This window comes from Astyanax mexicanus, chromosome 18 (assembly GCF_023375975.1).
Source record: "Astyanax mexicanus isolate ESR-SI-001 chromosome 18, AstMex3_surface, whole genome shotgun sequence".
NCBI lineage: Eukaryota > Metazoa > Chordata > Actinopteri > Characiformes > Acestrorhamphidae > Astyanax > Astyanax mexicanus.
This window is the reverse complement of record NC_064425.1, coordinates 5,408,124-5,429,895: the sequence shown is the minus strand read 5'-3', so window position 1 is coordinate 5,429,895 and position 21,772 is coordinate 5,408,124. Positions and strand designations below refer to the sequence as shown.

The window sequence follows — 21,772 nt, the reverse complement described above, 5'->3', positions numbered from 1 at the left end:
TAACTGTGTTTAGAAATCAATATTTGGTGAAATAACCCTGATATTTAATCTCAGTTTTCATGCATCTTGGCATGTTCTCCTACACCAGTCTTACACACTGCTTTTGTGCACCAAATTGTGGTATTTGAACAGATATTTATTTTTATTTATTCTTTTTTTTATAAGATTGTGTTAAACAGTTGTAAACCCAGTGTATTACAATGTATACATATATTTTGGAGTTAATGTTAAGATTTCAGGGTTTATTAATATGTATCCTTATGCTCTGTTCTTTCCCCACAGGTTATGACATGTCCACATTTATTCGGAGGTATAGCCGTTATCTGAATGAAAAAGCAGTATCATATCGGCAGGTTGCTTTCGATTTTACAAAAGTAAAACGTGGGTAAGTCGTCCAAGAATATTTTCTCATTTTATTATTTTACTCTAAAGATAATCTCACAATTAGTGATACCCAATATATTGCTAGTTAAAGTTTTGGAGCGGAATGGGATTTTTTTTTTTTTATTAAACGGGGCAGTGTAAAATTACTACATATTGCATCTTTATTTTTAGCTCTCTTCTGTAAAATTATCTAAAAGACACGTGATTGAAAGATTGGGGGTGGAAGGTCCTGGATGACCAACCTATGCATTCAGAGAGAGTGAAGTTAGGTATGCTTTCTGTGACTTTAAGTCACACATGGCTGTAAGAAACAAACTGGGTGTAAATGGAGATCTGCTGATAAAGTCAACACTTAGATTACTTTATATTCTTTTTATGTAGCTCAGGTTTGTTTTTAAATAGCAGCTCTTACTGTCCAAAGTACATATATTTAATATATAATAAGTATAATATATGATATATGTATAAGAAGCTGGAATATTAGACGCCAACTCTAACTTTGTTTACATAAATGGTAGTCAGCGTTTTGCATTATTCCGCCAGATAAATTTGTGTTTTTTATGTAATTTATTTCTCATCCGATTTGATTTTATCAGAACACCCAAAGGGCCTGTCGTTTCTAGTCACTGGCCACCTGTTTCAGTTGATAGGAGAATTGCCATTTTTCTATACAAGCTGGACACTTGTGCGAACTGTAGGATAGCATTGGGAGAAGTTGGGGAATGTTTGGCTTGAGCGTAAGGATAGTTCATCATTGTGTGTGAAACATACAGCTCTGGAAAAAATTAAGAGACCACTTCAGTTTCTGAATCAGTTTCTCTGATTTTGCTATTTATAGGTTTATGTTTGAGTAAAATGAACATTGTTTTATTCTATAAACTACGGACAACATTTCTCCCAAATTACAAATAAAAATATTGTATTAGAGCATTTATTTGCAGAAAATGAGAAATGGCTGAAATAACAAAAAAGAAGATGCAGAGCTTTCAGACCTCAAATAATGCAGAGAAAACAAGTTCATATTCATAAGGTTTAAGGAGTTCAGAAATCAGTATTTGGTGGAATAACCCTGGTTTTTAATCATTTTTCATACATATTGGAATGTTCTCCTCCACCAGTCTTACACACTGCTTTTAGATAACTTTATCTTTGGACAGAAAACCAGATAATGTTGATAATTGGTTATTGTATTGGCCCAAAAATGTCTATATTTGGGATTCTCTAATGAGTATGCATGTGTAGTTAGTAACATTTCAAAAGTATATAAACGTCTGATTTAGTATCACAATATACAGTATGGCAACTACAACACCTCCTTTAACAGGGTTCCTGTGGGTCCTTAAAACGTCTTAAAATGTCTTAAATTAAATTTTTGAATAATTAAGGTCTTTAATTGTCTTAAATGAACTAACTAACTAAGGTTAGCGTAGAGTTTGCTAACATTAGCGGCGGGCTAGCTAACATACTAACATTAGCGGCAAGTTAGCTTTATTACTAGGGAGAAAACTAGAGTTAGTGGAGAGCTAGCTAACATTAGCGGTGAGCTAGCTCAGATAACATGTTCTGCATCACAATAGAGCAAAATTAAAAACAGAAAATTTATAACAAATGGGAAATGTTTTTGGGCCATTCTATTTATGGAGGTCTTAAAAAGGTCTTAAAAAGCATTCAATTTGACTTTTAAAATGGAGCAAGAACCCTGTTAAAATTACCCTTTTAAAGTTTACTTCATAGGAAAAACCCTGAAATTCTGTTCTTTTAAGACATGTAGACATAGTACAGACACTGCAGGTAGAGGTGTAGTGGTAAAGGCTGGATTGAGCTGTTGCAACAGGCCGTGTATTTAAACCCCCTGCCTGCTGATCCCTAGTCTTACACAATTTGACCTATTTTTAAAACAAATAACGTTTTTCCTTTAGGGTGGATGGAGTGATGAGAACCATGAACACAGAGAAGCTCCTCAAAACCATCCCCATTATCCAGAACCAGATGGATGCCCTTCTAGACTTCAATGTGAGTTTAAATCATTTAGCATTGCTGCAGCTGAACACCAGTGTTAGGATTGCTCTTCTTTTCTCTGTAATGTTTGTTCGCTTTTAAAGTGCCCATTTACCGTCGGTTGACCCAGTCGTCTCTTTTTAAATGGTCTGTTATTTGCTATGGTCAGCTAAGCTTTCTGAGAGGAAAATCTAATAATTGTTCTCTGTCTAGGTCAATGCCAATGAGCTCACCAATGGGGTTATCAATGCAGCCTTCATGCTTCTCTTCAAAGACTCAATCAGGCTTTTTGCAGCTTACAATGAGGGGATAATCAACCTGTTGGGTAAGACTGGCCTCACACACACAGCCATGAATGAGGACAGAGTCGTGCTTTCAATTTACTTTCATAACCAGCATGAATTATGCTGATTAGATCACTTCTCCTTCACTATTGTTTTAGTGACATAAGCCATGACATTGCCTATAATGTTCAAATACGTATAAGGTGTGAGGTATTCTCTTGTGAGTGAGGCTTAACCCTGGTCAGGGTGCTCATGGCAAGGCCTATGTGAGTTATCTGGGCTTTATTAATATATATGAGCGAGGCCTGATAGTGTGTGCCAGATGAAAAGGTCGTTCCATGTCCTAAGTTGAGTGGACATTTACCATTTTTCAATCCACAGTGCGAGACAATCGCTCTGTGAGTCACTTGGGGGCGTGTCTTACTCACAGAACAATCTGTTGCTGGTGGACGTTTTCCAAAGAAACAGTAAGGATACAGAAACAAGGGCTCAGCCTGTCTACACAATTTCCAAACATTAAACAGTCAAACAAACTTTTCACATTATTTGAAATTTACATGATTCACATAATCATCAACTTTAATAACTACTGTTAAGTACAACTATTTAACATAATTATTCATTATTACAATAAATGGGTATCCTTAAATATGATACATAATATATGTAGTAAATCATTCCCTTAATACAGTATATATATATATATATATATATATATATATTATATATATTTCCATAATTTAAAAAAATGTTACATCAATGTAATAAATCATTCCATGGATGTAAATAATATGTTTATCCAAATATAATAAATCATTCTCTTGATTTAATAAACAGTCTTTCTCTTAATTTAATAAATAATTCCCTTAGATTTATTAATTGTTCTGTTAATTTGATAAATAATTCACTTAGTTTTAATAACTTGTTTTGTTAATTTAATAAATAATTTCTTCAGTTTTAATAAATCGATCTGTTGATTTAATAAATAATTCCCTCAGTTTAATAGTTTTATTCTGTTAATTTAATTAATAATTCCCTCAGTTTTAATAAATCATTCTGTTAATTTAATAAACAAAATTTCCTCAGTTTTAATAAATTGTTCTGTTAATTTAATAAACACAACTTCATCAGTTTTAATAAATCTTTAGTAAATAATCGTTTTAGTAAATAATTAACCTCAGTTTTAATAATTTTTGTTAATTTAATAAATAATTCTCTCAGTTTTAATACATATTTTTCTATTAAATAAGGGAATTCTGTAAGGATTTCCTCCTGGTTAGTAGTATAGTGGGGTTTCTGCTGGTTTAGTTTTGTATTTTACCTGGTAGCTAATCAGCTAGGAACCGAAAATCAGAGCAGCACTTTCAGGCCGGATATATGAGAATCTGTTTCTGATTGGAAGTTGCCGCCGGGCGTCACTGCTTATTTGCACAAAGGGACACGATACTAGTCTCATGTCACATGACATAATTTAGATGATGCTAGTGAATATCCATATGTCCTAAATAGTATATTATGTGTGATAAAGTACAGAAACCTAAGTGACTTTAACCCTTTTCTGTTTAACTTGGAATGTTTCAGACTCAGTGTTCCAGCATTAGTTAGCATTAGAAATGAGGATTTAAGGATTATGACAAGTGTGCATTAATTTAGGCAGCTGCAATTTAGTGTGTGTGTGTTGTGGAGCGAGGATATTGTGTTCCACCGTGTTCAAGGTCAGATTCAGTAGGACACCACCAGTAATGGGACAGCACCCCACACACTTCCCCACCCACCAGTGAAAGGAGATGAGTGACCTCTTTGTCTGTCTCCTAATAATGAGAGCTGTTCTGCTTGCAGGACCATCATGCCATATAATTTGGAAATCATCACATTGTTAACTTTTGCTATTACCCCCCATTTAGATATTGTTCTGTTTAAATTACACAAGAAAATATCACATGTAGTTGATTTTGTAACCAGAGTCTTTGTAGTAGAGACTAGAAGTGGAACCAGACTTGCCTCCTTATTTGGTTGGCCTGTTCCTTTACACAAACCAAGTGTCTTTTCAAATTAAATTATAGTTTGCTGTTTCTTATAATTATATTTCAAATTTTTATCCTGTTTTCTACCCAATTAACAAGGCCAATTACCCAACTCACTCATTAGGACTCCCCCTTTCACTAGTGATGCTCCAACCCCAGGAGGATGAAGACTAGAACACGCCTCCTCTGATACATGTGAAGTCAGATTCCGCGTCTTTTTGAACTGCTGCTGATGCAGCATTGCCGAGTAGCATCACAGCGCTAACACTTGGAGGAAAGCGCAGCGACTCGGTTCTGATACATCAGCTCAGAGACACCTTGCGCTGAGCGGCATCACTCTTTGGATTGACGTTAAGAGAGAGCCCCCTCTACCCACCTAGAGAAAGCAAGACCAATTGTGCTCTCTCAGGGCTCTGGTAGCCAGTGGCAATCTACATGAACAGGATTTGAACCGGCAATCTCCTGATCATAGTGGCAGCCCTAGCCCACTGAACCACTCGGAGCCCTATAGTTTGCTGTTTAAATAAAGTAAGCTACTCTGGTCCAGCTGAACTGCTAATCTGCTGCAAGTCATTATACACCAGTCACAATTTAAAGAAGATAAAGATAATGTATTAAAAGGTATTTGTAGCACTGTCCGAGACTAATGACTAATTAGATCACATTGCAAAGAACAAGTACAGAGTGTATTAATGCAACCAACAGCACAATACCACCTGAATAATAGTATAATTAACTATCTTGTCCGACAGCCCGACTACTACAACTTCCAAGACTGTCAATCACTTAATTCTTCTGTGTAACCCAGCCATTTTACAATATAGCAGAATAACTCTTTAAAAGGTGGTTTCTGTCTTCTAAGGAGAAAAAGTAAATGTAAAATGGTCTTTTTTGTCATTGAAACATATAGAGAGAGATGAGTGAGGCTACATCCTATGGTGGCTTCACATTTGAGATGTTGCACTATATGTTCTTTCTATACGTTAGTTTTTATTATCTGTGGGCATGTTTGTTAAGAGTTTAATAAAGGTAAAAAAAAGTGTTTGTCTCCTGTCTACAGAGAAGTATTTTGACATGAAGAAGGTTCAGTGCAAAGAAGGCCTGGATATTTACAAAAAGTTCCTCACAAGAATGACCCGCATCTCAGAGTTCCTCAAAGTGGCAGAGGTGACTATTTCTTGTGTTGCTGTGTTGTAATGAAGGATTGTTGAAGAGGATTACTGTTGTAACACTGTTGTGGTTTTTTGTTTTTCTTTTGACAGCAGGTAGGGATAGACCGAGGGGACATCCCAGACCTTTCACAGGTAAGGATATATTTTTATGATGTACATTGACTCTACTGAGATGGCTTAGAATGGTAGAGTTCTGCTTTCCTCCCTGAGAATGTCTACAGTCATATTAACACTCTTTAGTATGCTCCAAATCTTTGCTACTATCTTTCTCTTTCGCTGTTAAACGTCTGACAGATTGCTAAATGCATGAGGGTCATGAAGCTGCATGTGACCGGAGATCTTCTCACTTCCCTTTTCTTACTTTTACCGTCTACAGCAAATAAAGGTGTTTAGGGTGCAGCTCTGACTAGGTGATTGGAGAATACCTGTTTGTTTGAGATTTGGTCTTAAAATTACGTAGGGAACTAAACAGTCAGGGTGTAGAGACAGTTCTCAGATCAGCCGCTATCCAGTCATGTTGCAGAAATCCTGCAACTAAAAACATGAGCACATGAAAATTACAGTATACGTACTGTATAGGCCCAGTGTAAGTAATTGTGTGAATTGAGCATATAGGTGATTTTTTGAAATGCAAAGTGCATGAACTGGATATCTGACCAGTACCACCTTTATATTCTGTATCTATCCTTATCTTTCCACTTCCTGTCCACTTCCTTCAGTTTACAGTGTGTGTAAGTACTTCTTTACTCACTTTTTCTGCACTTTGCTGAAATTCTTGTCTGTGTGATGTGTGTTGAAATCTTTCCTGTCCTTTTATTGTCTGGTTTATGGTTTCTGAGTACATGGCTGAACTGCTTTCTTTGTCTTAGGCTCCCAGCAGCCTCCTTGATGCTTTAGAACAGCACCTGGCCTCCTTAGAGGGCAAAAAGGTGAAAGACTCCACTGCAGCCAGCAGGTAAGACCTTATTTATGATTTGCACAGTCAGCTCCACTACATAAAGCTATACACTGACATAGCATTCAATTAATTTAATTTAATACTAAAATTTGTTAGATAGGAGTATGTAAATTGATCATGGGCTTGGGAACACCCACATCTGTAAAAATTGTAGAAATTGAGTAGGGGTGTGTCGTATTGTATTTAAGCAATAATACACGAGAGTGTATTATTGAGATTATACCACAGTTCCATTATCGCTGTTTGTTGAAAGATTTTAAGTTAAAGTTCAATTGCTGCTCTGTTTGTAGCTGCGCTGTTTGGCTTGTAAGTGCTGTCTTATTGCTAGATACCTGTATGTGGTGGATTAATACATGAAGAGCTTTGGTTACAGTGCATTACCGGCTTTCACATTGCAGAGTCGGAACTAACTGTGATATAATGCGCCAAGAATTGTATTAAAAAAAAAAAATACCCTGAAAAATTGTCATATCATAAGGCCATATCGCCAGCCCCCAGTTGTGAGGTGTTATCTTGTAAGTTAGGTGACATTCCAAGTTGTACAGGCATTTAACATTTCTCGAACCACTATGATACTGGCATGTCACTGTATATGTATTGTATTGTCTCTTTTACAAAAAAAATCCAACGCCACAATGTCTACTGTACAGGAGACGGAAGTAGTCCATTTAAAGATTAATCCCTACTGGGGAAACCATATCTATATGTTTTAGTAAAATAATCAATGTGCATCTACAGGGCAAGCACCCTCTCCAATGCTGTGTCATCCCTGGCCAACACCGGCATGTCTTTCACCAAAGTAGACGAGAGAGAGAAACAGGCAGCTCTGGAGGAGGAGCAGGCGAGACTGAAGGCACTTAAGGTAGGTTATCAGAACTGAAGGAAGCTGGAGCCTGGAGTAAGCTGTGGGATTTGGGGGAGGGGGGGGGGGTGTATGTAATACGTTAACCATGTGTTTGTGTTTATCAAGGAACAGAGGCTGAAGGAGTTGTCCAAGAGGCCCTCGTTTGCCACTACAGACACATCTCCAGTGTCCACCACAGCAGCCAGCATCAGTACAGCTCCTGCAATAGACCTGTTCTCCACCCCAAGCTGCTCTAATGGGTGAGTGAAAAGAGTAAACACATATATATTGTGTTTTTTTTTTTTCCAAACTATATGAAGGGCAATTAAAATCCTTTAATTTTCCCAAAAATCGACAGTGCACCTTTTAGTACAGTGCGTCTTATGTATGAATTTTACCATGGAGTAGCATTAGCTGCTAACCGCCATTTCCCTGTTCAGGGAAGAGTATTATTGGACTGTAGCCTGCTCCTAACCCCGGCTAGCACTGCTGGAGCAGCATTAGCATTACCTACTAACTGCGCTCGCTATTACCCTGTTCAGAGTTGAGTATTACCAGCCTGTAGCCTGCTCCTAACGCTGGCTAGCACTGCTGCAGCGGTTATCTGCTAATGCTAATGCTCCACCAGCCTTAGTGCTGGAGAAATTCGGAAATCTAAGCTTACTGTAAATAAACGGAAATCTGTGTTTATAACTTCTATCTTCCAGCGCTCGTTTGACTTTAAAAGAAAGTAATTTTTTATTACAGTTTTGTTTACTTAGCTTAGCTCTACCTATAGTGTCTCTTAAAATGTGCCTTATAATCCGGTGCACCTCATGTATGAAAATAGACCAGAGAATAGATGTTCATTGATAGCGTGCCTTATAAAACAGTGCATCTTATAGTGCAAAAAATACGGTAAATCTTTCTGACAAGGTTGAAGCTATTTGTATAATTTATTATGTTGTGTTTGTGTATGCAGTGTAAAATTGAATCTAAAGGTTGCTGTTAATGACTTTGGTTTTATATCTGCTTTATAATCCTAATATGACATACCTGTGGCTTCTAAGTGGCAAGACAGTCTAAACATTGGCCCTATAATTGGGGAATTGTAGATTCTTTCCTCTGTGATTCCACAGACATCTGTGGCTGGTAGTCCCAGAAAGCTTATGTAGTGTAGCGTATTGCTAATCACTGTAGATAGATGTCTGAATTGGCAGTTGGTGTTCTCCTCCAAGCGTGTTGAGCTGTTCAAGGATGTTGTGTTAGCAGTAGTTAACTGCGAAAGCAGGGTCTAAAGTGGCCAAATGCATGTAAACTTGATTAACTTACCGTCTTGATTTAGTAATTTAGACAGGATAGACTGAGAGCCTTCTGTTGGTAATAACGATGGTGCTCCAAAGCATGAGATACACTTTTTGACATGTGCAAGGAATACCAATTTCCCCTCAATACTTCTTTTATCTTTAGTGCCCTAAAGATGGAGAGTGACCTCTTTGACCTGCAAACCACCTTTCAGCCCTCCATGCCACCCGGACCGTCAATAGCCACTCCATGGGGAGGTAGGGCACACACACTGCTGCTTCTACAGACTTTTTAGAGTTTGTGCATGCTAAAGTCTTTTCTATGTTTATGTTAGTCTCATTCTAATGTCCTTCCGTTTCGACTGTTCTCTTCTCTTTCTCTCTTCTTTCTCTCCCCTTTGCCTGCTCAGATCCTTTCTCTTCTTCTGAAGCTGTCGATGACTCCATCCCAAACTTAAACCCTTTCCTAACCAAACTTGTTGTCGACCCTGCTCATCTACCTGTTGTGTCGTCCGATGGTGTTAGTTTTTCCTCTAGGACATCAGGTCATGAGATATTTGGTGGTAAACACGCTTTGCACTTTTTCTCCCATTCACATTTAGGTTTTAAGTTGAGTTTCACTCATTGCCAGTTAAACCCCATTGTGTCAAACCATTTCTACTGGGGTACAACACAATCACTCATTGTATTTCACCATAAAAAAAGAAGAGTGTGCATCTTCTGCCATGGCCTTCACTGTAGATCCCCCACAAAGCATTTAAACACGTATTTTCCTTTTCTAACATGCTCACTGTATGCATTAACATGGAAGTCATTTATTGATAGATGCGTAAATATAAGATATGGTTGCAGTTTATAAAATGATGAGTGAATGATTTTGTTTCCTCTTCCACTGTAGATCAATACAATCCCTTTATTGATTCAAGCTCATCCGTATCAGCCAATTACAAACGAACAGTGCGGATAGAACACTTAATCTCAGGTACTATGATGGAGAACCATCCCTAAGCTATGTTCCTCAGGAAACATAACGCACTGAATCAGTGCAAAGGGATGAGATATATTTGATAAGCCTGTAGTCATCTCCACTGGATGCCAGTTTTGTAGCTGGTATTGATACAGATACACAGTGCTGATGACTGGTTTGCTGTTAAGTGAATTGTGTGAGCTCCAATAGACAATCAGAGAAATATGAAAATCTGGTTTCTGCTCTTGTTATTTGAGTCTCTAACATTGTCGATGTCTGCTGTACTGTCTCTCCCTCTCTCCTCCTGCGTGTCAGACTCTTTTGGTCAAGCGTCTATGGTCCAGCATCTCCCAAACCCCTCTCCCTTCCAGTCTGAGCCCTCCTCTGTAGCAGGCCTATTCCGAGGTAGGGAGCCTGTGTCTGGAGGTTGTCTTGTGTGACTCTTTTTGTTGTCTCTTGACACACTGATTGTCTCTCGTTTTTCCCTCTTCTGATGTTATTTACCTCCTGTCTAATGTCTGTATCGCTTTATACATCCCATACAATCCCAAATCAGAAAATGTTGGGACAGTATGAAAAAATACAAATAGAAAAACAGTATTTCTTGCATTATTGCTTAGAACTTTATTTTGTTGCAAATAGTGGGAAGCTATTTAATATTTTGTTGTGTCATTTCGTTCATTTTGGTAATATACAGCTCTGGAAAAAAAATCTTTGATTTTACCAAATTGAAAACCTCTGGAATATAATCAAGATGAAGATGGATGATCACAAGCCATCAAACCAAACTAAACTGCTTGAATTTTTGCACTAGGAGTAAAGGCATAAAGTTATCCAAAAGCAGTGTGTAAGACTGGTGGAGGAGAACATGCCAAGATGAATATGAACTCGTTTTCTTTGCGTTATTTGAGGTCTGAAAGCTCTGCATCTTTTTTTTTTTTTTTTAGCATTTTCTCATTTTCTGCAAATAAATGCTCTAAATGACAATATTTATATTTGGAATTTGGGAGAAATGTTGTTTGTAGTTTATAGAATAAAACAACAGTGTTCATTTTACTTAAACATAAACCTATAAATAGCAAAATCAGAAAAACTGATCCAGAAACTGAAGTGCTCTCTTATTTTACATCAGTTTACATGTGTCGCAATAATTACTTGACAAACTTAAAGTACAGTAAATCACTAAATAAATCAATCACTTCAGCAAACAGCTTTATCAGCACAGGGGACACATGTCTATATTTATATGGTAAAAATGATCTGATCCATAACCCCAAAATCAGGATTGCTTTTGAATACGAGGAGATCCCATTAACATCATTGAGTTGGTATGTCAAAAAACTGTGGTTAATATGTATGTATTAATGTATGTATACACACAAACTAAAACTGTTTATGAAGTAAAATCCTGGGACAATTTAGTGTTCATTAAAAAAAATCAAAATTGTAACAGGGCTACATCCATCCCTGCAACATATTCCAAAAATGTTGAGGTAAAATAAATAATAATTTGATTTTAACAGGTTATGTCAACTAATGATCATAATTTGGTACAAAAGCAGCATCTATAAAAGGCTTTGGTGCAGAAATGAACAGAAGTTCTTCTGTTTGTCAACAGATCCTTGAAAATTTTGATTTAGGTGCATAAAGAACGTTAATTCAATAATTGCTGATCTAACCATATGTACAAGGGATAACTGAAAAATCTTTGTCAAGAGCTTTCACAAAGAAGAAAACCTTTATAGTGAACAGACTAATCAGTATTCCTGACTCTTTTTTTTTTAAATAAATGGATGCAGTGTGCTTCGAAAAGTAAATGTAAAAGTCATTTTATATGGAATTTCCAAGCTGTTTCCACCATGTTCTGATTTGGGGCTGTGAAATTGTACAAGCATCAGTGTCTTTATGTGTGTGATGTGTTTTATATCCATAACCTTTACACCTTTTTGTAAAGTTGCTTATATTAGTGTAACTACAGTGCCAGTCATGCAGGAATAACGTGGTTTGATTAGACCTTTTGTGTCTTTTGAAGGGTACGGTGCACCACAGGGTCCTCCACCACAGAGCACAGGGGAGCTTCATGTTGACTTTGAGTCTGTTTTTGGAAACAAAGCTGCCTCCTCCAGTAATCTGGACACAGATGGTATGACACATTTGACTGTAAATACTCACAGTATGCTTGGTAAAAATGTTTTTGGGTACCTTAGATAACTTTAACTTTGAACAGTTTGTATTGTATGTAAAAACACAAGCCAGTTTTCTCATGCACTCATATACATAATACTTGCATAAACCTCTTCTTGATTTGAGGATTAATTATCAATTAGCCAATTTGCTTAGCAATCAGATTTCAGTCTGATTTGAGAGTCTAACTGGAGACTTATTTGATTGGCAAATCAAAATGCCTGTGGCTAAATTTTAAAATCAGAATAAAATACACAAACTAGGCACATAAAGTGTAAACAGGGGTCATTTCTTAATATAGAATACACAAGTTTAGACTCCTGTACTCGGCCAGAATGGATTTGGGAAAATTGGTTTTGCAATTGCATCCTCCTGAAGACGGGAGGATGCAGGACATTTATTCTGTAGTTGAAAAAGCTGCGTACTTGAGGACGTCACTCTTTTAGGGGAGCAGAAAGCGTAGTTCCGAAAACATTAAGCTCATTTTCACACAGCCACTTTCTTACCAAATAAATCATGTATCTGAAGTGTAAACCACTTCTTTCTTGCCTAAAAATAACTTTAAACTTAATTTTATTACACAGCAGTACCATTTTCAAAACGTATACCTTACAGGTATGTGCTTTCTCCTATGCCTATACTGCTGCAAGGTGCATTGTGGGTTATCAGATTGTAAGAAATCCACACAATTTACCTTCCATGCCTCCTCAATAATGAGAGAGAAGCAAGAACACATCCGGCTCTTTTTCGTGAACTTGGCTAACTCTGAACTTTTAAATGGAACAGTACTTCAAAGTACAGGAAATAATAAAAATATAGACAAGAACGCAGATTGAGTTTTTGTTATTTGGTACCTATTGATGCAGTACATGGTGCTGATGGTACTGATGGCCTTTCTTTTCCTCTAAAAATCCTTATAGGTGGGATTTTGAAACCTACAATGGCTGGATCTAATCAGCCTTGCACTCAGTACCCAGAGAAACTCGTCTCAGATGACCTTGATTCTTCTCTTGCAAACCTGGTTGGAAGTAAGTGTTCCATAAAATTAGAAAGGTTAATCAATAGATGCTGATCATTCAGTTTTATACATCGTTTAAATCTATTCCTACATTAGGCTGTAACTGCTTTTATCACTTAATCAATTCTAACCTCTTTTTATTTCCTTTCAGACCTGGGAATTGGAAATGGCACCACCAAAAAGTAAGTCAACTCTTTTTCTTAACCCTTTCAGACCCTGAAACATATTTTCACGTATTTTCTTTTTTTTAATGTTTTGTTGCACATAACAGTAGGTGAGGTCAGTTGTCCATCAGAATAGACCATAAACTACCCAATGAAAAACTTTACCAGCCAATGAAACAGTAGCAGAGCCCCGCCCACTGCACTGGAAAACACAGCAAATCAGACTCAGATTAGGGCATGGCAACATTACAGCCGACAAGGCAAAGTAAGATCTAAGTTTTACAAATTTTAAATGGTTTAGAACACTTTTTATAATATTTATTTTACTGTTTGGGGATAGTTTTTTTTAATTAAAAAGGTCAATAACACATAAAATAAAAATGCTTAACAATGCAATGGACATTATAAAGCAATAAAATACTTTTGCTGTTTGGTTTTAATATAAAATATACAGTTTATATACAAAATTTAAAGTCCTGTATTATTATAATCTTATATTTTCCCCATCATTTAAATATATTTTAGAGCTGAAAGGCTCAACACTTTCTGGAAATGTTTTACCTCAGTTAAAATGCTGAGTGACATTTTATGTGCAGTGATATCCACTGGAACCAGCCAGGCGAGAAGAAACTGACCGGGGGAATGAACTGGCAACCCAAAGCTGCTCCCTCCACAACATGGAACCCTGTATCAATGGTAATATCAGAGCTTAGTTATGTGTGCAGCAGGGTAAACATGAGTTAATGTTAAGTTAATGTTTTTAATGCTTTTGTTTGTTGGTCTCCTTGTTTTTGCAGCCTCCATCAGTCATGTCCTTTCCTGCTACAACCCCTACAGGCATGATGGGATACGGGCTGGTGAGTCTTAAAGGCTGTACTCACATTATCAGATTTTATGCATTAATGGATTCTGTGTACACTTTCCCAGCGTGAGAAAGTTTGATCTGATTTTACTTTTCAGTGTAAAAAGCATGTTAAAAGCACTCTAAAATATATATTTTTTTAGTTTAAATCAAAATAATTCAGCCTTTGAATATTTTAGATCAGGGGTGTCCAAACTTTTTTTGTTGGGGGCCAGAAGGAGAAATATATTTGAAGTCACGGGCCACAGACTCTGTAATAAAACAAATAATGAAATATACCACTTTAAATAATACTTTTTTTCCTGATTTGCCCTGTTTTTCTTCGCTAGAAATGCCCACTCTCTCCGCTTTTAGACTCTTTGCCCTGTTTTTCTGCGCTAGAAATGCGCACCCTCTCCGCTTTTAGACTCTTTTACCCTGTTTTTCTGCGCTAGAAATGCGCACCCTCTCCGCTTTTAGACTCTTTTACCCTGTTTTTCTGCGCTAGAAATGCGCACCCTCTCCGCTTTTAGACTCTTTTACCCTGTTTTTCTGCGCTAGAAATGCGCACCCTCTCCGCTTTTAGACTCTTTTACCCTGTTTTTCTGCGCTAGAAATGCGCACCCTCTCCGCTTTTAGACTCTTTTGCCCCGTTTTTCTGCGCTAGAAATGCGCACTCTCTCCGCTTTTAGACTCTTTTGCCCCGTTTTTCTGCGCTAGAAATGCGCACTCTCTCCGCTTTTAGACTCTTTTACCCTGTTTTTCTGCGCTAGAAATGCCCACACTCTCCACTTTTAGACTCTTTTGCCCCGTTTTTCTGCGCTAGAAATGCACACTCTCTCCGCTTTTAGACTCTTTTACCCTGTTTTTCTGCGCTAGAAATGCGCACCCTCTCCGCTTTTAGACTCTTTTACCCTGTTTTTCTGCGCTAGAAATGCGCACCCTCTCCGCTTTTAGACTCTTTTACCCTGTTTTTCTGCGCTAGAAATGCGCACCCTCTCCGCTTTTAGACTCTTTTACCCTGTTTTTCTGCGCTAGAAATGCGCACTCTCTCCGCTTTTAGACTCTTTTGCCCCGTTTTTCTGCGCTAGAAATGCGCACTCTCTCCGCTTTTAGACTCTTTTACCCTGTTTTTCTGCGCTAGAAATGCCCACACTCTCCACTTTTAGACTCTTTTGCCCCGTTTTTCTGCGCTAGAAATGCACACTCTCTCCGCTTTTAGACTCTTTTACCCTGTTTTTCTGCACTAGAAATGAGCACCCTTTATACCCAAAACACTGTAGTTACAATATAAGACAACTCAATAACATCCAGCTTGTGTGTTTGTGTGTATGTATATGTGTGTATATGTGTGGTTCTGAAATTAAAGATACAAAGAAAGGAAAAAGAATTGTCAAGCTACTGTCAATATCTATTCACTTAACAACATCTGAAATAAACTAGATAAATTATTAGCTTTTGCTTATAACACAATTTATGATATAAAAGTAACACAGCTACACATAGCTTGTACTTGAGTAACCAAATCATAAATGTAGAACACAAAATAAGCCTAAATCTGGCAATAATAAGCATCAACAGTGCTAACAATAAGCTAAATACTGTGTTTGCATGCTAATCGCGTTTAGCATTGATTAGCATCTAGTAATAGGTATTTCACACAACAAAAAAAGATTGAACGCGTCTGAATAACAGGCAGAATTTTAAACTGTAATTACTTTATAACTCAACCTTAGATGCACACATGCAATGAGGGGGCCTAGAGGGGCTTTAACTAATTCACATAGGTGGCTACACACCTGCCTGACTAGAATTCACAAATATTATAGAAAACTAATAACTATCAAAGTTGGGCTTTTGTACAGTGGGAGTTCTGCAATATAAAACAGTACATGGTTCTCACATTCTCGCATTAACTGTAAGGAAATGAACTCTGCTGCTCTCATCTTCCAGAAGAATGCACAGAGAGAAGCCAAGATTCATATATTTTTGTCTTTCGTGTCTTTCTTGATTTGCCTTAAATGTGGATAAGATCCGTCTCTGATGTACTATGAAGATGTGCTTTGGTCATAACCTGTTCACAGTGCTTCTTAAAATGTTTACACTGAGCTTTTCATGCAGACATGTGAAATCCAAATATGATCCAATCACAAGAAAGGCATGTAAATGCAACCTGTAAACATTACCGTTATAATTATAAATGTAAAACTATCAGCTAAATCAGATCTGTTCGAAAAAATTAACTTGATTAACCTTCTGAGACTCAGACTTTTGCTTGGTGTACGATATGTGCCCACTGGCACTTTTTTTTTAACGCAGTTCGCCGTGCAGGATCTCTCAGCTAGCCATGTGGGCGTGTATGTGATATTTTTAATTTAAAGGAAGCAACAGATGTAGTCAATCATAAGTTTAAGTCTTTTTATTTTTAATCAACCTCACAGTGATCTATAGTTCTATAAATCCATATTCTGCCATTTTCAACTTCTTTTTTGTGGTTAAAATGCGTCTGTTCTCTGTGTGTGTAAGGCTTGTATGTGTGTGAAGTTGCAGATTTCTGTCCCCTGATTGGTTGGACTTAGTACGGACGCTGGATTCATTTAAATAAAGTTCAACCCAGCATGCACTGCGGCATGCGGTGGCTCTCTCCATTGAAATGAATAGGATACATCTGGGCTTAAGTGCCAGTGGACACGTGCTGTTCTACAGTAAATAAATAAAGTAGTTTTTATATGGGCCATGTTCCTGTCTGGATTGGCTGTAGAAACTGCTGAATGGGATTCCCGTCATTGTGTTTTCGATCGGTTTAGTGTAATGATGTCATGTGACCATTAGATGGTATAGGCAGTGTCTCAATAAGCTTTTTAATGTGAATATAACATGAAATTCCAAGTTATTTAGGCTTGTTGTGTCTAAAACTAATTGTAATTCTACTTTTGGGACTTTTAGATATTCTTTATGCACGTTTCTCCTATCTGATCTCTTCTGCAGCCTCCACAGCTTCCCTCAATGACTATGATGACACAGCCCACAATGATGTACACACAACCCGTCATGAGGCCGTCAAACCCTTTCGGATCAGTGTCCAGTGCGCAGGTATGCATTCACACCCAGGTCTAATCTAGCAGTAGCTCTGTAGTGAAGAGTATGTTTGTGTTCTCTCTGTGTGTTTCTTTAATGAGTGAAGCTCTCTGGGAACCTCCTGTGGTGTCTGTGGCCCACTGTGTTCATATGGGCCATAAGTCCAGACCTCTCCCGGACTGCAGACCAGCTCTGTCCTCCTTTGTGTGTACTCTCCTTTTCCTGTCCCAGCTCTTCCCTTCTTTCTCTCTTTCTCTCTTTGTGTCATGCTCTCCACACCAGCCCTCCGCTGCCTCTAGCCCCTCCAGTCAGAGTCCTCTCAGAGCCCCAGGACAGGACCCCTTTGCACAGCTCTCTCTCAAGGATTTCTTGTAGAACCTCGTCTTTCATCTAGGTACTCTCCTCCTCCTCTTCCTCCTCTTCCTTGTGCTTGCCCACATTCCCTGTGCATGCAGTTGCATGGTTTGTACATTCAGTTTCATTTCTTTGCTTTTGTTCATCAGAACTTTAATCAGTTTTATTTGCATTTATTTTTGCTTTACATTTGTGATTTATATTTGAATGCTGTGTGCAAATTTAATATTAATGTTACATGACTGGGTGGGATAATGTCAGCATTCCTTATGAATTTAGTCCTGAATCTGAAACTGAAAAAGTGCATCAGCTATTGATATTGATATAGATATTAATATTAAAATTATAGAAAAAAACCTGTCTGAACAAATTCATGAACAGTTGTTGACTGTTACATTTGTAAAATAGCCAATAATAGTGCTCACAATAACACAATTAATGTAATTGTTGTCACAGGAAAGGTGTTTATTAAACACCAAAATATTTAGATAGACCTAGACCTAGTAAAATGAAATATATAACAATTTTATATTTTACTGCAAAAATATTCATTTGCACAGAATTGACCGAATTATTGACAGAATAAAAACAGAGTAGTTGTGTAAAGTCTTGCAATGTTATTCTACCACCTCAGGCCACATGATCCTTTCATTGACAATTCTTTATTTCTCAGCTTGTAAAATTTGTGTCAAAAGTGTTTCCTTAGTGGGAGGCGCAGAGGTCAAATTCCACTTCCTGACTGTAGGTGGAGCCCAGGAGTAATAATACTGCTTAAGAGATACTCAATATATGCTCTTTTGATAATATTATGGATTATATTATACAGTGTTTATCTAGACAGCATTATTTATTACTTCTTGCCCACCTTTGTATTTGTATTTCAACATGAGCAGATATGAACAGAATACACTATATTAGAAAATATGTGATAGATTGATTGCATTACTTTCCTGATCCTGGACTTTTGATGCAGCCAAGTTTGGGTCCATGGATTCCACAGATGTTCTTGGCAGAAAATTCCGCCACAATTACCTGTGTATTTTAGAAGAAATGGAGATTTATTAGAGCAGTTTTCAGTTTTGGTAAGCCTGTCCTCACCACAGACCCAGCTTTATGTTTATGTCCCCCAGTAGTATAATTACTGTAGTATAACCTGCTGTGCTAAAAGTGTCAGGAGATCAACAATTCTAGAGCTATTCATACCAGTTCTTCTGACTTAAAATCACTGATCGTAGATCACTGGTTCGAATCCTGTTCATGCAGCTTGCCATCAGCTGCTGGAGCCCTGGCACATTTGGCCTTGCTCTCTCTGGGTGGCTACGGTAGATGGCGCTCTTTCCCCTCATCACTTCTAGGGTGATGTGGATCAGACAAGGCTGCATCTGTGAGCTGGTGTATCAGAACTGAGTCGCTGCGCTTTCCTCCAAATTTGCTGTGATGCTACTCGGCAATGCTGCATCAGCAACAGTTCTAAAAGAGGCGGTGATTGGCTTTACATGTATTGGAAGAGGCATGTGATAGTCTTTACCCTCCTGGTGTTGGTGCATTACTGATAGTGATAGGGTGAGTCCTAATGAGAGGGTTGGGTAATTGGCCTTTTAAATTGAGGAGAAAATGGGATAAAAATAAAATAAAGAAATAAATTTATAAAAAAAGAATTCAGTGGATGATGTGATCGTGTCCTAATGCTGCTGGTCTGTATTTATTTGCATTCTTTTATGTGTTTCACTGCTGCCACTTAGTTAACAAATCACATAATTGCATGAATGAGCAGATGTATGGCCTCCAAATAATTTGGCCAGTGCATGCAAAATTTATATCAAGACAAAAATTATTAAAACAAAAATTACAGATGTCCAGTGGTGCATTTTCATTATCCCACCCCTTTCATGTTAAACAAATCCCGTCTAAATAGTACTTTTTCTGTCAATTTCAGAGGTTGCTTGATTATTCTTTAAGTTGCTTTAAAGTGTCACTTTTATTGTATTGCAAAATAGTGGCAAAAATAGTTTTTATTTTAAGTAAAATAAGTAAAACTTTCCCTTTTTTTGAATGGTTTTGCTTTCAGATGCAGTTTATGTAACCCCAGATGAAGTCGCTCCCTGAAGTCAAAGCACCACACAGCAAAGCTCTGTTGTCTGTGCTGCCATGCTCTTCAGAGGAACCAACCATGTTTAAAACGTCAACGGAGCAGGAAAATGAAGGTGTGATAAGACCAAGAGCTTATTGCAGTCATTTTTGTAATTTGCCAGAGATATCATGATGATGATGATGATGATGATGCTGCTGTTTTACCCTGATGGGGATTCCTCATGCATTTTATAATCTGTAAAGATAGGTAAAGGGGTCTGAGAGACTTTATTATTATATATTTGTGGAGAAGTTCTACTTTTAATGTTCCTTCCTGCTGGATTCCTTTCTTTCTATTTTTTTTTTTTTTGTTATTTAATTCCTTTTTGTTTCTGTTTTATTTAAAATTTTTTACTTTATCAGGTGAGAAGTCAAGAGAGTAAAGCAGGATTCTCCCTAATTCAGATTCAGTCAGGATCTGCTGTAGTAAAGAAGCAGTTAAGAAGCAGTGATGTTTTACCTCTCTCTCTCCATTTAGTCTCTGTCTTTTAAATTGTGTTTACAGCTAGACCTCTCTTGTGTGTTTGTTTGTTTGTATTTATTTATGGTTTTTGCCTCCAAAAATGAGAGTTTATGAACTGAAATGGAAAAAAAAAAGTTTTAAATAATTCAACATTACACGTGAATGTTGGATTATGTATAAGGGGAGTAATTAGAGTTATAAAATAGCTATGTAAAAAATACACCTGTAAGCTGAATGTTATAGAACACTAAATATTCTCTAAGTTTCGTGTCTAGAAATACTCTTCGTAGATCAAGCATTCGCAACCCAAAAGTACTGAGAGGATAAGATGTAGAACCTGGTTTGTCGATCTATTTAGCTGATAAGTGTGCCTAGGGTTTTTGCAATGAAATATCTTTTTAAACTCGTCCGGCACTTCAGTGGTTGCGAGGTGTTGCACTCGGGAAGGGATGTGTTTCTGCATTATGCATGGCATGCCATCGTTTCACACAAGACTGTTTGAAATGGCTGCCTCTGAGCTGAATCTGTGAATGTGAAGAGTTGCCCTCATGTTTCAGACTTTACTAAAGCGAGCAGCTCCCCCCTCCACCCCAGCGAGGAGAGCCGCTTGACTCACTGAATATTATTCATGAGCAAAAGGTCATAGTTATCACTGTATATTTATCATGTAAATTAAAAAAGGAGTCTTGATCAAGAAGAAAAAACAAAAAAAAAAGTCGAGCACTGTTGACCGGTGCTTTGTGTATATACTGAATAGACTGTTCGTCTGGGTGGTTAGTTAAGAGACGGTTTGAGATATGAAAGCAATTCAGTCAGACTTGAATTTACTGACATTCTACTGGATATTTTCTGTGTTGTCCTCACAGATAATTTTCTTTTGTTTACGTATTTAAAATATGTAAGAAAATTGGTGAACGTTTTTTTTTTTTTTCAAATAAAGTGCAGCTTCCACAAACCAGCTGCTCTCTCTCCTCTTTTCATGACTTTAAGGTTTTTATTGTTTTGAGACTGGGTTCTTTGGGGGTAACAGGTTGAAAGAAATTGCTCATTGGGCAAGAATTCTACATGCCATTTGATTTCTGAGATTTCAGGGATTTCAGTTGGACTGGGACCACAAGCTGAGATCCTCACCAATCCCACGTAGCAGCAACCCCACATCATTTACTTACTTAAATCCAGGTGTTCAATGTTCTGAATGTTTAACTGGAATAACATTACATCAACTCTAGTGTCATCCCTCTCACTCCAGCTTCTAATTTTAAGGAGACAGAATGAAATGCAGCATAATTCTTCTGGTATACTGATATTGTATATCTACTGATATACTGGTATTCCCTGTACAGTACCAAAACACTGAAAAAAGAGTTTTTTTTTTTATTAGCTTTAAAGAATTGTAAGTTTGTATCAGAGACTGTAAAAAAAAAGATGGACGTCATGAAAATGAAGCAAAAATCTTCCGCCATGTTGGCAATCCTGAAACCCGATTCTGCGCAGTAGAGACCAGAGGAGGGAGAAAGACTGTTGAGAGACAGCCTACTCATTTAAATAACCCCGCCCCTAAGGGCTGCCTCGAGGTCACAGGCTGCAGAGCGGAGCGGAGTGGAGCTGACGGTCTGTTATTGGTCC

General features: G+C 37.5%; 1 protein-coding gene across 9 annotated transcripts in view; it reads left to right on the top strand.

The window, feature by feature from the left end:
* picalmb (phosphatidylinositol binding clathrin assembly protein b) overlaps window positions 1–21,101 on the top strand; it is a 29,767-nt gene extending 8,666 nt beyond the window's left edge. Inside the window, exons 4-23 of one of the 9 annotated variants that reach the window (XM_007260539.4) lie at window positions 283–385; window positions 2,304–2,397; window positions 2,596–2,707; window positions 5,751–5,857; window positions 5,956–5,994; window positions 6,732–6,817; window positions 7,559–7,682; window positions 7,791–7,924; window positions 9,114–9,205; window positions 9,358–9,510; window positions 9,846–9,929; window positions 10,230–10,319; window positions 11,947–12,057; window positions 13,019–13,126; window positions 13,268–13,298; window positions 13,877–13,976; window positions 14,078–14,137; window positions 17,110–17,214; window positions 17,482–17,593; window positions 19,622–21,101. In XM_007260539.4, coding sequence (XP_007260601.3) covers window positions 283–385; window positions 2,304–2,397; window positions 2,596–2,707; window positions 5,751–5,857; window positions 5,956–5,994; window positions 6,732–6,817; window positions 7,559–7,682; window positions 7,791–7,924; window positions 9,114–9,205; window positions 9,358–9,510; window positions 9,846–9,929; window positions 10,230–10,319; window positions 11,947–12,057; window positions 13,019–13,126; window positions 13,268–13,298; window positions 13,877–13,976; window positions 14,078–14,137; window positions 17,110–17,214; window positions 17,482–17,574 — 1,826 coding nt within the window. In that variant the 3' untranslated portion in view covers window positions 17,575–17,593; window positions 19,622–21,101. Of the gene's footprint in view, window positions 1–282; window positions 386–2,303; window positions 2,398–2,595; window positions 2,708–5,750; window positions 5,858–5,952; window positions 5,995–6,731; window positions 6,818–7,558; window positions 7,683–7,790; window positions 7,925–9,113; window positions 9,206–9,357; window positions 9,511–9,845; window positions 9,930–10,229; window positions 10,320–11,946; window positions 12,058–13,018; window positions 13,127–13,267; window positions 13,303–13,387; window positions 13,626–13,876; window positions 13,977–14,077; window positions 14,138–17,109; window positions 17,215–17,481; window positions 17,594–19,621 lie in introns of those variants that run through there. The other 8 variants (XM_007260538.4, XM_007260540.4, XM_049467074.1 and 5 more) reach the window with 8 other exon arrangements.
* Window positions 21,102–21,772: the final 671 nt, after the last annotated feature.